Source organism: Drosophila rhopaloa, unplaced genomic scaffold (genome assembly GCF_018152115.1).
Source record: "Drosophila rhopaloa isolate 14029-0021.01 unplaced genomic scaffold, ASM1815211v1 contig_167, whole genome shotgun sequence".
Taxonomy (NCBI): domain Eukaryota; kingdom Metazoa; phylum Arthropoda; class Insecta; order Diptera; family Drosophilidae; genus Drosophila; species Drosophila rhopaloa.
Window position 1 is genome coordinate 7,120,448 of NW_025335047.1, and position 17,314 is coordinate 7,137,761.

The 17,314-nt window shown below is 42.5% G+C and overlaps 1 protein-coding gene across 2 annotated transcripts in view; it reads right to left on the bottom strand.

The window, feature by feature from the left end:
• LOC108045392 (protein similar) overlaps positions 1-17,314 on the bottom strand; it is a 73,704-nt gene that overhangs the window by 2,329 nt on the left and 54,061 nt on the right. For both annotated transcript variants that reach the window (XM_017124708.2, XM_017124706.2), the window contains exons 8-11: positions 15,900-16,603; positions 10,151-10,665; positions 9,339-10,080; positions 7,354-7,994 (exon numbers count right to left, since the gene is read on the bottom strand). In XM_017124708.2, the coding sequence (XP_016980197.2) occupies positions 7,354-7,994; positions 9,339-10,080; positions 10,151-10,665; positions 15,900-16,603 (2,602 nt within the window). The remainder of the gene's footprint in view (positions 1-7,353; positions 7,995-9,338; positions 10,081-10,150; positions 10,666-15,899; positions 16,604-17,314) is intronic.

Below are 17,314 nucleotides of genomic sequence, written 5' to 3' on the forward strand. Positions count from 1 at the left end.
AAAGCCAAGCGGGAAAGTCCACACAACAGTGGGAGGCAGGGGCTGGCAAGCCTGCAATAAATCATATTTTAATGATGCTTGGGAATGGGTCCTGCTGCTCGCGTTGAAACAGAATCCAGCGGCGGGACATTATTATGCTCTGGATTTCGGATTGACACAAAGAACGCCCCCACTTTCACTTTAAGAGCCACCAGTCAGTGCACATTTCCATTCCCGCCAGTCAGACTGACAGGAAGTGGGGCGTATATCACTTTCGACCGCTGCCAATCCGCCGTCTGAACTTTTCATACAGAGCAAATAACATAATAATTTCGGTTCATGATTAGCATTTCATGACGTCAAATTTTAATATTAATAATCATCAGTTTGGGGAAATTTTACTTAGATATGTGGGGATTATAATGTTTAAATGTGTGATCAATCATTACAAAATAAAAGGTGTGACCTAGCCTACAAACATAAGGTCAATATAAGGAAACTTCGTTAATTAATTACGTTAATTGTGTTTAAAATAATCTTCAACATCTCAAAATCTGTAACATCCTCTTCAATATAAAAACATCAAATTAAATACCGCTTAAAGACAGACTTTTGACGAAGATAAAGTGCCAAAAATTACCCCGACGGGTGTGATGATGTATATTCGGCAAGGGTTCAACTGCAGTCCATTGAACCGCACCCCTGCCCTCTGTTTGCCATGCTTTCATCGCGGATTGTTAGTCTTCGATTGCAGCTAGTGCTAATTGCAGCAATTACGGAATGAAAACGAAAGTGCTGTAAGTTGAGCGATGGACAAACAAAACGGCGGACAAAGAAAGTGAAAGTTGGAGCAGTGACATCTGTCCCGGAGAGAACTCACGCCGACGGGCATTTTATCATCAGAAGCGAATGGGAAACACCCAAAAACATGTTTCCCTGTCCACGGCTGACAGGGCGTATGCGTAACGAAATGATGAGAAACTCCAGTGGCACGCGCAATGCCCCCAGGACATCGATGGAAAAAGTAGGAGCCGTGTAATAGGTTTATTGTTTGATATATTGTGTGGCATGCCTGCCAGGACTCGGGCATTGGTCTAATATGCTCTAATAAATTATTAAAGGCAATTGCTGCCACGCAAAAGGCAAAACTATTAGATGAAGACGGCATTGTCCGCGTGAAAGGTTTCCGGAAATGCCAAGGCATTACAATAATTGGCAGTCCTCCTCCGCTCCTTCATTTTGATGTCTTAGGCAGCAGCTTTGCGCCGACTTTATGGCGGATTTTCCCAGTGTTCTGCTGAGTTGGCTTTGCAGTCGTATAGTCCTCTAGTCCTCTGCGTTTAAAGCCGTCTAATTGGATTTTTCCTTTTTATGGCATCGCATTTCATCGACGCCCTGCCACGTGCCACGCCCACATGGCCCACGAAAGTCCAATAGAAAAACAAAAGCAATTAAAGGGAAACTTTACTTTCACTTTGGCCTGCGCTGCTTCCAAGTTTCTGCAGAAAAATCTGCTGTCACCGCATAATAAAAAGTAAAAGTAGGCAGCAAATGTACTCAAGTACTACATTAACATTTTCTTCAACTCGACTCTTATTGCGTAATTCTACGCATCAGAAGACTCCTGGGAAAACGCTCGAAAGGATTGCCCTCTTTATTTCCCAGACCTTCCATAACGAGGTGAAATTGAAATTGAAAACTGGGGCCCGAAATCAATAAGCAATAAACTTGAATAACTCATGCAGCCATTTCGGCCAAGGAGACAATGTGGCGTATACGTAATGCAATTGTCGCCAGGCATATTTCCTAAAGTAGAGAGTGGAATTTCGGTTGCTAGAAGGTTGTGAGGAATTTAATTTCACCACAGCGCTCGTGTGTGACGAAAATTCGTCATTTATTTACAGGCAAACGAAGCGAAAGATTTAAATTTGGCCAGAAAGTAAAACGAAAATCTGAAGATAAGAGAGAAAAGTTAGCCGTGTGTTTGAATGTGCTCGGCATACTTAAGTGTTTGACTTGAAGACGCAAGACAATAGAAGGAAATGGAATTCAATTCCAGAGATAGGACAAGTTGGGGCAACTTGATTAGCTGGCAGCATCATTTATTCCAATCAAAAGATTTTAATAAATTGCCAGTCACTGGAGCGACTGGTGGAGCAGGCAAATACACAATGCTGAATGGAGATTAATCAATTCCCAGGCCGGCCTGTCAATACAAATATGCTCGAGGGCCAATGTATGCACATAAATCGAAGGGAAAAGTTGTAAACATCGGCGACGCCCATTCCACCACATCATACTTTTTCCAAAGAAAAACACAGTTCGCCTGCTTTTCTCCGAGATGCTTTCCTCTTATCTGCTGTATCAGTTGATTCGCTGGGGTTTTATTCGGCTTTATTGTTTTATTGGATTTACTAAAATATTTATTAAAAGTTTATTAAAATACTTTATAATCCAGATATCATATCATATGCCATATCGTATCGTACTACATTCGCTTGTATATGTATAAGTTGCTTGACATCTTGTATATATATATATTTTTATGTATATAGGTGTATATATGTATAATATTGCATACTTTGCGGCGTTTACACACTAGTTTTTGCCTTACATAGCGGATCGATTCGATTCGAGTCTAATTCAAGGCTAGTTTCGCTCTACGCTTTCAAATTACGCTAACATCTTGTGGGACTGGAGGTATTCTCGGTGTTGTTTGTGTGATGTTTCGTGTGGGATAGGGTTCCAGCTTTTGGGTCTCACATAAGCAGCTTAGTCTGTCTACAAACACAAGTAATTGTTGCAAATTAACCGGAGGAGGTTGAAGAGATTTGTTGGCATGGCAAATAAAAGCAAACGCCCCATAAAAATGACTCTTCATTTGTTCGCCACTTCTGACAAATGAGTCTCGGGCCAAAGGTTACTTTTGTAGATACAACAGCGACCTGTTGATGTCGGCAATCATAATATAATTTTGCATAATGCCTGCACAATTAATCAAGGCAAAACGAGAGCGTGAACAGCTCCGAGTGAACTTCAAATTGACTGCTCGGATAAGGAAGCCAAGATGACTCTCAATCCCGAGAGCAGGGACATTAATCAAAATCAGCCAGCCGCCAAATCAATTGCAACGCACACAAAGTGCTTGTCACCTTGACTTCTCCCTTTGAATTATGATGAGTTGGCCAAAACGGGAGCTACAGTAAACGGATATGTCAAGTGTGTATGGGTATGTGTTTGCTATTAGGGGGCTTTGTATGCTCGCATGTTCTGTCTTCATTTGCTGGCCCGAAATTACAGCTAATAAAGTTGCACAATAAATCTGTATTTTTGGAGGAGGCTGTTTGTGTGTTGAAGTGACTCACATAATTTCACTAAATTTACTTTACTTTTCGTTACTTTACTGAAGCTTTCTCCGAGGTATTCGACGCACATAAGTAGGCTATAAAAATTACACAACATTTAGTTTAGTTTACTTTAATTTACTTGCTCTAGACTTGCTTTAGCTTTAATTTAGTTTAGTTTAGTTTTGTTTAGGTTTTAGTTTAGGCTTAGGTTTCTGGGGCTCTAGTTAATTCATTGCTATAAATGCGAGACACATACAACAAGAATTGGAGGTAGTAAAAAACGCTCGTTATCAAAGGGTCGCACAACATTCATTAAGGTGTATTGAACTATCAAAAGTCGGAATAGGCATATGTTTTTAGGATAGGTATATGTATGTATATTTTAGTTAATGTTATATGTATACACGAGGTATGTAAGTAAGCGCCGATCGGGGGGATTTCCCCCGAACGACCTACACGATCGTACTTATGCATGTACTGAGGTATATGTGGTATATTTGTGGTATTGTATGTACTTTCTGTTCGATTCTCGTTCCCGATTTTGCACTCCGTCGCGATAAAGCTACCCATCTGCCCCAACTTCGATTCCCTCCGATATCCTATCCCTCTCTCTCTCTCTCTGTCATACGTAACGCGAAAAATTTCAACTAAATGTGATGATTGGGATCCGTGATCGTCTACTACAAAGTCGTTAATGTTATTGTTATCGTTAGTCGATTTGAATTTGACTTGCGCGGGGTTTAGTTAATACTATCTCGATATCATAGCTAAATATTAGGCAGATTACTGGCTACTCCCATGCTCGGAGACCTAGAGTTTAAGTTTAGTTAAAGCCACATCGATTAATTTTGAGTTTTCCTAGCTTACTAGCTTTTCTGGTGTTTGCCTCGTTCTATAACTTTCGTTTTATTTACATCCCTGCTTAGATCTATGTATAAGTTCCGCGCTATGTGTATATAATTTTTCAGAGTTTTCGGCTCGCAGTCTTTTCGGGCTATAATAATTATTCAAATGTTCTCAAGACCCCACTTTGGAGCTCTGACTAAATGATTATCGAGAGGAATATATGCTAAGTTATCTGGTATTTGTCTAGTTAATATCTCGAGGATTGCTTGTCAATTTGCTAACAGTAAAATTTACTAGTAGGGCGCCTGGGTTTCTTCTATATCCCTCTTTTTTTTTTTGGCCTTCGTTTCTTTGAGGTTACTATTTTGATGGCTGATCCGGAGGTAGTTTCGGTTTCAGTTTCAGTTTCATTTGTTCGATTTTGCCACACGAGGTAGATGCGGTTACGATCTGATCTATCTGGCAATTTCTCCTATGAATTGTTCTATTTAACCAGAGAAGCTTTTCTGCCTGGCCAAAAAAAACATAAGTAGCAAAGTAAATAAAGTAAACGGGGCATAGGACGTTCCTAAGTAGGGAGCAAATATTTGGCCACGTACACACATGTGTCGCCCGAGAATAATGCAAATTGGGTCTCCGGTTCCGGCGAAGCTGCAGCCAATTACGGAGTCGTCGGGGCGACTCATTAATGCAGGGACCACGGAAAAGTGCCAGCCGTGACGCAGAAAGTCCGCCCAGAGTGGGAAGCTCGTGTAGGCCATAAAACCGAGCCGAGTAGTAAACCCAAAACCCGGGGGTTTTTCAGTACATAAGAGACACGTGCGGTGGAACAAAAGAGAGAGTCGGGGAATAAGAGAGACGAAAGCGGAAAGTGAAAGTCAAAGTGAGAGTGAGAGTGAAAGTTGTGTCGCAGAGAAGAGCGTCAGCTGTGCGCAGCGGAAAGGAAAGTAAAACAAGGCAAAGGATAGACCCGGATGGTTGGGGTATTTGGTTTCTGGGCAGGACTTCCACCCAAGTTGGAGGTGCAAAATCAATACGAATGGGAAGCCCAAACATAGGCTGCAATGCGGCACGCGCTGCCTCCGGGTCTTATCGGCATGTCAAAGGATGTGGATGGGGGTGGGAGGGAAAGTCCTTTGGCCAAGGCAGAAATCCCAATTCAATGGCCCGACTAAAGCAGTGTCAATAGTGGGAGTCTTGGCATTTTAAATTCCCAACCGAAGTAGGGGTTAGTTGCGTGTAAATTTGTTTGCCTGCCATAGCTGTATATGTATTTGCCAGCTGGATATTTATGATTTCGGTTTCGTATTGCCATCGATGTGCGTCAGACACGCTATGTTAGAAGTCTCAGAAAGTTAATTAAGCTACCAGGCGACACAATGAGAAATTGGTTGGGATATACACAAAGAATCATCCACCACCCACTTCAAGTATGTAGGTCAGTACACGATGGAAAATCAATAGCGGTTTTTTAAATATTCAAGGGCCCCAAAGCATAAATAATAAGCAAATCAAAACAAACACAACGTTGGATAATGTTTTTTGGTTTTTCTTTCGTTTTTGGAAAATTGACTTCTCCTTCGTTTAGGTGTATTTAACGCTAATAAAAACAAAACAAAGGAACTACAAACTAAATTAAAACGACAACTAATAAGAAACGAAATCTCCTGCCAGGTTAAAGCTTCAGTGGCGACCCGAGGTTTGTTCTATATACGCACTATATCTATACAACTATATCTAGGTATAACTCTATATATATATATGTATATGCGTGTTTGTGCATTGGCGTTTCCACATTGCGATAGAAAACGCGGACAACACGAGGATTGTTCTTTAATTGCTAATAGTTTCTCTATGTATATGTGTTGTGGTTTTTTTTAGTTTTGACTTTTCACTAGAACTAGTGTGCATATTTGCCTAGCTTAAAGTTGCTTTTTCTTTTAACTTTCCTATAGGGTTTTCCTTTTCTCTTTTTTGTACCTTCAGCGCTCGAATTTCAGTTTTCAATTTTGCTACTTTTCGTTCACAAATTTTGACAATTTACATGGGTTTTGCTTGTGCTTCTTCGTGGTTTTTTTTAAACACAACAACAAAAAGGCCAAAAATGAACTCGAAAACAAACGCTTCCTGTCTTTGAATCATATCTTTTATATCCGTATTCCTGCACTGCTGCTGCTGCTGCTGCTTTTTGCTCAGTCAAAGCTTACACATCTAACAAATTGCTCGAATAAGTTAACAGAAATCATAGGGATAAGGTCTAGAAAATAAACCTGATGGATGCCGGTAACTCAAACAACAAAAGCAAATGCTATCACAGTAAAAAACTTAAAGTTGCCGTATTTGAATTTATATAGTTTACAATTTTATTGCAATCGTTCTCTGATTCGCATTCCTTCCACTCATCATCTTCTACATCGCTAAAAAACTACGTCCGGAGTGTGCGTCTGCGATCCGCTGTGATGATTCTCTTCTACGGCGCGGTGATCACTCGCTATAACTACTCGAATAGTATAATCCTATCGCTCCTCGTTTATGTACAACAGAATTTGCTCAACAGAACAGAAGATTTTTAACAACTCGCTTAGGCGTACGGCTTATGGCTTAGGGTCTGTAACTTAAAAAGGAATCAACAAATCGCGCCAAGCTACAATTTAATATTATCGATCATCAATCGCTCTGGTTTGCTTCGGATTGGATTGGATCGGTTCGGTTAGCACTATTTTAAATAGTCTACAAATTTATAATTTTAAAGTCCACGCTGCAGCTGCAACTGCAGCTCTCTTACACATCTAGACTAGAGCTATCCGCTATATCATATATATCTAACGACTAAGGTCTAGGGACTACAAAAACGGACTAAAACTAGGCCCGCCTTCCTCACGCAGCGGGAGGAGGTTGCTTTGTTGGTTACAGTTTACAGTTTACAATTTAGCTCTTGCAGTGGTAGTCGTATTTTCTAGTTTTTAGCAATATAAAATCGATCCATTTACAAAGACAAATTGTAGAAATGGGCTTGTCCATTCGCTTAGCCTAACAATCCTTGGGTTTTTTAATCATAGCCGGCTGTGGGTGCTTCCATTAGCTAATTGAGAGGCGGGTAAAGGTCTCTAATCGATGGATTCTAGACCTTGGCCAGCTGCTTCTTTGGCCGCATGGGCACAATGCAGTAACCGGCACTTACATCGCGTCCGCTGACCAGCAGGTTCTTCAGGACCGAGTTGGACTGCTGTTGCTGCTGCTTTTGCTGCTTGCTCTCCGCGGACTGCGACCAGCGTTCACTGGCTGCTCGCTTGGCTGCTTGGGTTTGCTGCTGGGCCTGATCCTTGCCAATCAACTGCTGCAGGAGCTGCGGCGACTGCACATCCAGGCAGATGGTGCCGCTCTTCAGGCGCTTCGATTCCACGGGGTTTCCTGCCCCTGTCGCGCTGTTCAGGTGTCGCTTGTTTCCATGTTGCTGCTGCTGGGGCTGGACGAGGTTCACCTTGGCCACACGCTGCTGCGTCGCGGTGAGTGGCTTGCTCTCCACCAGGCGAATGGTGGCCTTGGTGGTCACCGGCGCAATGCCGGCTCCATTCAGGATCTTCAAAGCCGGCTGCTGCAGCTGCTCCTGCTGCTGTTGCATTAATCCCTTGTTATTCTGAATGGTAATCAATGGCACTGCATTCAAGATGATGTTTTGCTGCTGCTGTTGCAATTGCTGCTGTTGCTGGAGCAACTGAATGGTGGTCACCTTGCAAGGAGCAGGTGATGAGGCTGAAGGACTCACGGGAGCCGCATCGGCCACGTGCATCTGCAGCAGGTCCCAGCAATCCAGATTTGTGGCTAAAATAAAAGCAATTCCAAATAAAGTTATTACAAAATTAAGAAAGTTTTCAAAGAAAATTGCAGTATAATCCTCAAATTTATTGAACCGAATGCCAGCCAAAAATTAATTCCTTTGCCCATGACATTGGTGCTAATTTAAAACAATAATATTTGGCTGCCACAAACATTTTGCACATAAATAAGTGGCCACATTCTATACAATATATCTATCTGTATTTCTGCCAGTCTTTGTCTCTGAATCTTTGTATCTATACATTAAACAGCTAATATCTACAGTTTGTTTCATTTTCTTTCGCCTGGTGTGTGCGACATAAATCATCCGCTATTAGCTAGTGGAAAATTCATAAAGGCCTATAGGCGTCTGTCAATAGATACCCCCGATTTACTGCCTGTCATAAGGCCCAGCACTTGAAGTCAATACAATTGACAGGGCCAGGAGGTGGTGTCACCGATTCCACCACTTTCTGGGCATCAATCACAGACCTCGTGCCGTGACATGTGTCAAAGGTGAGAGAGCAATGTGTGAAAATTACGCAAATCGCTTACAAGCCACTGGAAACGAGCCGTAGACCCACATCAATTAGCTCTCCCGCAGTACTCCCCTAAACATAAAAAAAAGCCCAACCCAAAACCAAGTGACATCTTCCGCGACACGCAACAAAAAATTCCGAAATTTTCTTTATATTTCCCTCTATTTTTACATGTAGGCGTTGGAGTGCGTGCGTGTGCGTTGGCAGCATATCATAAAAAATAAAGCAAGTTTCCACGGATATTTTTAGCCGAGGAACTGCCATAAAATTAGGCCTCTCCAAATGCAGGAGGCGACATTGTGGAATATTTCAAAAGCCACTGTGGAATGGAAAGTCCCGTCAGCTCCGTTAAATCTATCAAAAGTCTCTTTCTATTAAAAAACCAAAGTGTCGTAAAATTTCCACTCCGTAATTAACTATCAATTACTCAAATATTTTTAGTTCTTTTTGTGTGCCGGCTATTTTTCCTTACTTACTTTCTTTTTCTGCAATCGTAATAAAAGTTGTATTAATTAAGTTTAGCTATTTATTCACTTATATATTTAAACCCCTCCCACATTTAAATCATCCTTTTAATTTTCCATAATTTATGTTGATCTGAAAGACTTTGAGCAGATTTATATAATAGTCTCTTTAATTATTTGCTGTTAAAAAAAATGTTCTCTACCGCCACTTTTAAGATAAGTATTTATCAAATCATTCACTAATTTAAACATTTAATAACCCCTTACTTTGTTTGTTATTCCTAAAATTAGTTTATCCCAAACTAAACTGCATATTTGAACACCAATGTTTGCCTTATGATACTTACAGTCCTTGCTGTAGTCATTCTCGAATGCATCCTCCATTGGATGACATAAACTTGCTCCCATTTGCACATCGTACTTCTCCTTTTTGCACTCGATGCTGAGGCTGAGCAACTGCTGCTGCTGCTGCTGTTGCTGACGTTGTTGCTGCTCCTCCTGCAACTGCAACTCCTGCTGCAACTGCTGGAAAGTCCTGAACTCGTTGCCACCCTGCTGCTGTTGCTGCTGTTGATGTTGCTGGAGTCGCTCGTTGCACTCCTCCGCCACGGTTACACCACTTCCTCCCAGGATCGAAAGGGTTCCATTTCCGGATCCGCATAGCAATGCTGCCAGTTCGCTGGAATCGCTGGTAAAGACCGCCGCCTGTTGCTGCTGATGTTGCTGCTGCACTGGCGATGGCGACAATGAAGAGACCGTTGAAGCAGGCGATGAGCACAGGGAGTTGGAGAAATGCTGCTGCTGGTGTTGCTGCTGCTGTTGCTGGTAACCAGTATTGTTTGCGTACTGCTGGTGATGTTGCTGCTGTAGCTGCTGCAACTGCTGTTGCATGGCATCGATTTCCTTGGGCACCATGGTCTGCAGATCCTCTGGTGGACACCACATGAGATCCGTCTCCGTTAGCAGGGGCATATCATCGCCAATCGGGATGTAGGGAGCACGCATTGCAAAGTCCTCGAAGGAGAACTCATCTTCCTGGGTCAGCGAATTGGGACTGCACAACGAAGGCAGACTGCTGTCCTCGGGACTCTGTTATATAAAAAGGTAAACATTAGTTATTAAAGGTACTTTAAGTCAAGAAGATCTACGAATTGCATACCTTTGATGTTATGCTGGGCGAGTGCAGGTGCTGGGAGCAACTTGTGTCGTTTGACTCCTCGCGGTAGTTGAACAGAGGATCAATATTGCTGCTGCTATTGCTGTTGTCGTGGTGCTGAGGGTGATGTTGCTGCTGCTGGTGTTGCTGGTTGTGTTGTTGCTGCTGCTGCTGCTGGTTGTGTTGCTGCTGCTGCTGGTGTTGCTGCTGATGACTGGGATTGCTGGCAGTTGCCGTGGGAGTGGGTGTGAGCGGGCTGAGCGGACTGTTGGCATAGCTATTGCTACTGCTACTGGTGTTGCTAGTGGCAGAGTTGCTGCTGCTGCTGGGACTCTGGTAGTGCTGGCCACTGGCCGTCGTGGAGCAGGTGGTCGAGTCCAGGGAGTTGATGTCCTCGGGCGACAGACAGGAGCCCATGAGGCCAACCAGTAAGTCGCTGAATGGAGTCATCTCGTCCAGCCGAATGCAGTTGGTGGAGGCCAGGTGGTGGGACAGATCGTCGGGTTCCTCTTTAAGCACTGAAACGGAATCGAAAAAGATGCAGTTAGTGGCGGTTTCACCTAGTTCGCGGTAGAGTGCTACATCTCAATTCGGTTTTGCCTACTGTTAATTAACTCTGCTCTGAATAAAACCCTTGGCTTGTGCTGCCGAAATTTCAATTATCGCTCGCCGTAGTCGCCCCTAATTGACAGCTCTCAATTGAATCTAATTGAAGAGAACTTGCTCCTCCCCTCGTGAATTAGTCGCTCCAATTGCCTTCGCACTGGAATCGAACCAGAACTATGATTTTTATGGCCGGTCGACTCATTAATCAGCATTTTGGGCCTATTGACGTACGCGGAATAAGTGCAAGCGAAGCAGGCGAAAAACAAACATTCCTGAAACAGGAACTCGATATCACAAAGATCGCTATGATCGCTGAAATACGCTATTTTTACGGAATTAAATAGCTATCGGGTGCATCGCCCCAGATCAGGTGCAAGGCTGCTTATCAGCCGAGGTCTTGAACCAGGGGTGATCTTCCTGGGAGATTGGGCTGTGCGTCATCTGAGCCCACTCAGAAATTCCTAAACATCGAGCCGAGCCTCAGTTATCATCCCATTCCAACCCGATTCTCGTCATGGGGTTCGCTATACTAGATGGTATGCTAATAAAACTGGTCCCAACCGCCTGTGTGTGCCGACTATTAAGTTGCAAAATGGAAATGAAAAGCTAACTAAAACAACGGAGACCGCAGGCCAAATAGAATTTCAAATGCAAGTCCAAGTTCGTGATGTGAGTGTGAGTGCAGTGTTTGCCTTTGGCTCAGCTGCTTATTTCTATCAAAGAGCCATATATAATACGGACAAATCCCAACTGCGGCATCTGCCACCGGGCAGCCATATAAGCCACAATATAGTAAGCAGATTGCCTGGAATGGGTTCGCAGCTCTTCAGCAGCCCACACTTGGATTAGCTAATGCATTTTGCACGGAGAAAAAAGTCTCATATCAATTACATAAAAAAGGGGGTTTCTCTTGTTTCACATTAATAATATCCTAATCTCAATATTTTTTATGGCTGGAACAGCTTAGGAAGTTCGTTCTGCTAAATAAGGATTTTATAGTTTTGCCTAGATATAATTTTAATTTAAACAAAGGTATTTTTGTATACTAAATAAAAGCCATTTTATGAACAATTAAGGGTATAATTTTTCTCCGTGCGGAACATATTCCAATGCCATTTTCATGGCAGAAACAATAAAGATCAGATTAGCGGTGTGTAAGGGATTTGCACAGCTTGAAGCTAGAGCTCCCCTGGCATCTGCTTGCTCTTGCGGTCGTTGCATTCGACACAAACAAGTTAATTAACAATGCACGCCCAAAGGTCTAACCCCCGCAGACCCCGCCCCTTCTCCCTGGAGGCACCAACCCGGCAGTGTGACTTGTAATTATGGCACTCGAGTGCTACTCGTCGTTGCCAAAGCTTTTGCGGAAAAAACAACAGAAATTATGGCGCATGATAATACAACACACACAGAACGGAAAACAGAGCCTTCCACTCAGTGCCCATTGGGGGTCTATCTATATCGGAATCGAGGAGTGCATTTTATGAGATGTTTGCAAAGTGCTTCTATATATTACAGCTCATCGAATGTGTTGTTTTTCGCCAAAGTGCAAGGCCGGGAATGGCATTTAGCGGCTAACTGGCTAACTGGGCCTACGCGCAAGGCTAGGAGAACAGAGCAGCTGTAGCCGAGGCTTGACCATCACCCAGTGATCCAGTCACCTAGTCATCGAGTCACCCGGTCAATAAGTAACCCAGTCACACAGAAAAAAATATTACATTGTGGACCGATTAAAGGTTTTCTCATTGAACAGAAATGTCATTGAAAAGCAATCACAACAACTACAAATTACAGAACAATAGGAAACCTTTAGATTCTTAAAATATTGACGAATCATTACGAATCATCATGACACCCCATTACAAAGTGCCTTAAATGGCTTAAGAACTCAGAACTATGAAGATATATATATTCTTAAGTAGTTTTCTAATAATTTTTCGATGTTTAAATGGTATTTCTGCATGTATCTTAAACAGAACCCAATATTTTCGCCTGTGCAACCGATGAGAGGTTGGTCGTGAGACACTTGTGAAAGGCATCTCTGCACTTGAGCCACATTCGGTGCACTTGAGTTTTATTCGAAAGTTTTCAAGGGAACAGGTTGCCGCATTAGCACACACACCGAAAATTCGTGCTCAACGCGTGACTGGGAGGAATCTTCGGGGCAGTTGGAGAACCCGGGCGCAAAACGGCTTCAATTTAAATAAATTTATGTCATCATCTGCAATTGAAGACGGCGACTCGTGATGTGACGTAGTTCCAAATCAGAATCGGAATATGTAAACAACGGACACGGTCACTTAAGAACCCGCAGAGATCAGAAGACGGAGACAAAACGGGGACAGGGCGTGATGCCGAAGCTATAGAGTTTTATGTAAGAGCCCGAAAATATTGACGATTTACACAGCAGCCTCAGACTTCGAATCGGACTTGAACTCATCATATCAGCTGTGAACCTGAACTCGGGTGATTAGAGCAGAGAATCCAAGCCAACCGTCTGTTTTTTATTCATTATTTGCGCTTCTGGTCGTGATGGGCGTGCTTATCACGCGTGCTAATCACGATAGAAGTGCGTTGTCCACATTCCCCTTCGAACTCGATTTCGATTCATAGCATAATTGCCCAGCCACTGACTATGCACCAATAAATGTATCGGTCCAAGTGCCCAATTGATATTTATGGCCAAGAGTGTTCCCTGTTATCGTTACAAATATTTGCTTTTGTAGATTGTGTGTGGATAACAGCATAAGGTAATTACAGTTGGGAATTTGTTTTTGTTTGTCAACGGGTTACTTTTGTTTGGCCATCAAGAAGAAACCTCTTTTCCCGCACCACCAGCCCCCCTCTGATTATCTGTATCTGTGGTGTAACGCCTTGAAAATGCGAGTATCTGGACAGCCGGCAATCGAAGCGATCGAGTGTTACAACTAACTGATTAGGCTGATGGAATGGAATATTTGAGGTGTTTGGAAAAATACCAAAACAACAGCGGTGACAAGAATTACATAAAAACACTGGCTATACTCATCGCCTTCCCCTTAAGGCAAACCGATTTGAGACGAAAATAAAGCCGAGGCGTTTCCCTGTTTATTTACGTTCCACACAACGAAAATAAATATAGACGACGCAGCGGTGGGAAGAAAGTGAAGTGAAGTAAAGTATCTCTAACTGAGTCCGCAGGCACGGCAAAATGTCAACATAAAGGGGCCGAAACTAAACGAAAACGAAAGCGATTAGAGGCTGCAGGTCCCCTTGAGTGTCGAAAATACTCTAGAAATTTGGAGGGGTGGATGGTTTTGGAGAGGGGCACAACAAGCGACATATGCGAGACAGCACCGCTTGATCCATCGCCGGACCTTGGCACACGCGCCAAAAATTCAGCTCTCTTCTCCCCCGTTTTCACTCTTTTTTAGTCCCTCCTCCCCCCGATGACAGCCACATCGCTTAGCATATTAATTGGCTCAAGTTAATATTCATATTTCTGTTTTTGTCACCAGGCGGCAGAAGCCTGCCAGCAAACGATAAAAAAAAAGCGGAAAAATTCACTCGATGTCGGAAAAAAATAAAGCATTTGAGATACACAACTAGTCACATAGAGAAAGAAAAAGAGTGGGCCAAGCAATCAGTGACGATTTTCCAAAACAATTTAATCATATGATTTCTAGTGAAAAATACAAGAAGAAAAATATATCTAGTATATATCCATAAACAAAAATTATTATTACTTTGTTTATAGGTTCTATGAAAGGAAAATATTGACTTACTATAAAGAGCTATAAAATCCACTTCCCTAAATGACAAACATTAAACCATTAAGGCAACACTATAACTTTTCTTAATAAATTACTCATTGCTAGTTTAGAATTTAAATAAACCCTACTATATATAACCACAGTCAGCAATTAAATGTATTTCTAATTTCTACAGTTCGATGTAACACCTTGCGTATACACAATAATTAAAAATTTAGAACGATCCCATTGATTACCTAAGTAACCCACTTTACAATGTCATATATTGACCAATTCCATAACCGCGATCTTTACTCAAAAACAACACCCAACACCGACAAACTCTAATCTTTCAATAAACGATCCCCCGGGGCTCCATGTGCACTACCCTGCGTATGCGTAATGCCGGCAAATGTGACATAAGAGCCGGGCACTTGCATCGGCAACCGGCTTGCGGTTAAGTACGAATGGGAATCCGCCCCCCTACCCAGACCCTGACCATATATATAATGTACCATATAGCCCTCCATATATGACAGTGCTCTTATATACCCATATAGTATGCACTTATCAGGCGAGCGAACTGAACATTGTTTACTAATGCACTTTTTCAACGGCGGGTTGGCGGGGCATTTGTTGGTTCTTGCTGTTGTTGTCTTTACAAATAAATAGTTTTATTTGCGCAAATTGCGGCCACAGATAAGCAAGCCAAACGACGATCGTCAGAATGACTGACCATCTAGCTGACTGAATGATTGCCAGATTGCCTGACAGACAGACCGTCCGACTGAGTGACTGACTGACCAATCAAATCGCACAATGCGTCAAATCACATCAAATAGCGCGCGTCACTAAGTTCCCTGCCCCTTGTTGTTGCCTATTTGTCCATAGAATTTATAAATAAGCCAACCGGAATGCATTTGTATAAGTTGGCGCTGTTTTGTCGCTGAAAAACGTTGACTTTAGCCTTGAACGCAGAACACCACACCTGATGCACTTTACAAGCACAAAAAGAAAACTATTCCAAAGCGATTCGCGAATCTTTCCTGTTTTTGTATTATTATATTCTACACTTATCAGCTGATTAAACTATACCTTCCCTAACAACCGAATTGATTCATATAGCTAAAAGGGTGCAACAGAAATCTCTATCAATCAAAATGCTAATTGTGCTATAGCGGTAATCTTTGTTAATTAATTATAAAACCTTTGGATTAGATTGTAATGTATACTCTTCTTGATAATGATATAAGAGCTAGAGCTTTAGAGTAAGATCCTAAAAAGTAAAGAATTTCCAATGAAATATCGTTACAGTTAGGATATCTTTATGATATTTAAAACCAAGTGATTGGCAGAGATTTCAGTAACACCCTGTTAGTAATCAGGAACATAATGTTATAGCTTTTTCTACTTACTTGTCGTCAGACTTCTTCCATCATCGAACAGCGAACAGAATCCTTTATTCATGTCTTGAGCTGGTTGTTGGATCTGCTGTTGCTGGTTGCTCGAGGAGATTATGGCTGCCGTGGTGGTGGTTGTGGGCGGCAGTGTGGGCTCCAGGCTGAGCGGTGTCTTCTTGCAGAGGACCGCCGGCGGTGGGGTCAAGGGTGGAGCGGAACTCGGGCGGAAGACCGAAGCGGTCACCGACTTGGGACGCTTCTCCTCGGGACGCAGACCACCGCTGTTGCCGCTGAGCAGCTGGGCGGTAATGGTACGCGGTCCTGGCGAGTGGTTCTCCCGCTTGATCAGCAGCTCCGTTTGGAGGATCTGCTTGAAGGGATTGTTCTCGGGAAGTTGTTTTATGTGATCAGCCGTAGAAGTTGCAGTTACTACTGGTGGGTTTGTTGCAGTTGCAGTTGCAGTTATTTTGGTTTCTGGTAGTTCTAAAGGTATTTCCTTGTTAATTTTCTCTGTTTCCTTGCACTCAATTGCCTGCGGTTTATCCTCGATCTCTATTGGAGTAGGCTGGTTTCCTGTTTCCTTGGATTCCTGAAGGACGACTTCGGGACTTGCTGCTTTTTCAGGCTCCTCCTCGGTTTCAGCTGGTCGGTGTTCCTTTTGCTCACTTGCTGCCGTTTGTTGAGCGAGTGAGTATATCTCATGTTTATTCTCAAGATTACTGCAAGATGAAGATGCACAAAACGCGTTTCGAATTGGTTTAATTGAAATGCTTTTTTCGGTAACTTATTCGCGTTGCACTCGTTTGTTACACCACGGCGAGAAAAGCGATTCGCGATTTCGTTTGAAAGTAAGTGAGCATAACAATTGCATTGTATCTCACAAATAATGCAAATAATCAGCTGCCACAACTGCTTGGCACTTGTTCTGGGTTAGTAAATACTAATTAACCAGACTTAATTAACTCTACGGGTCCCCTAATGAGCCGAATTGAGCCGGAATTTCCTGAGTACAACTAGCAGATTTCACATCGTATGAGTATACGTAACAGAAAACGATTTCGTTTTATACAAAGGGGTAATTTTAGTCACTTATCACAAGCTGTATTTGATAAGAATGTTCACCTGTTTGTCTGCTTTCTGATTTTACTAACGGTTTTAAAGATAATATTCTTTTATTAAATGCAAAATTATCGTATTTACCAGCTACTCTTTTTTTCATAATTATTCATCAACCAATATATAAATATCAAATAACAATATTCTGTGCACATTTATGACAGGTAAAAGTCCGTAAATTGTTGGGTCAAACGTGATCACCGACCATTCCTATTCCGAATTAGCTACTTCTGGGCGGTTTCCTAGATTTCGCAATTGCCATGGAAAATTTTCGCCCGCCGATAAGTCACGTTTCCCCAATGCCAGACCGATGT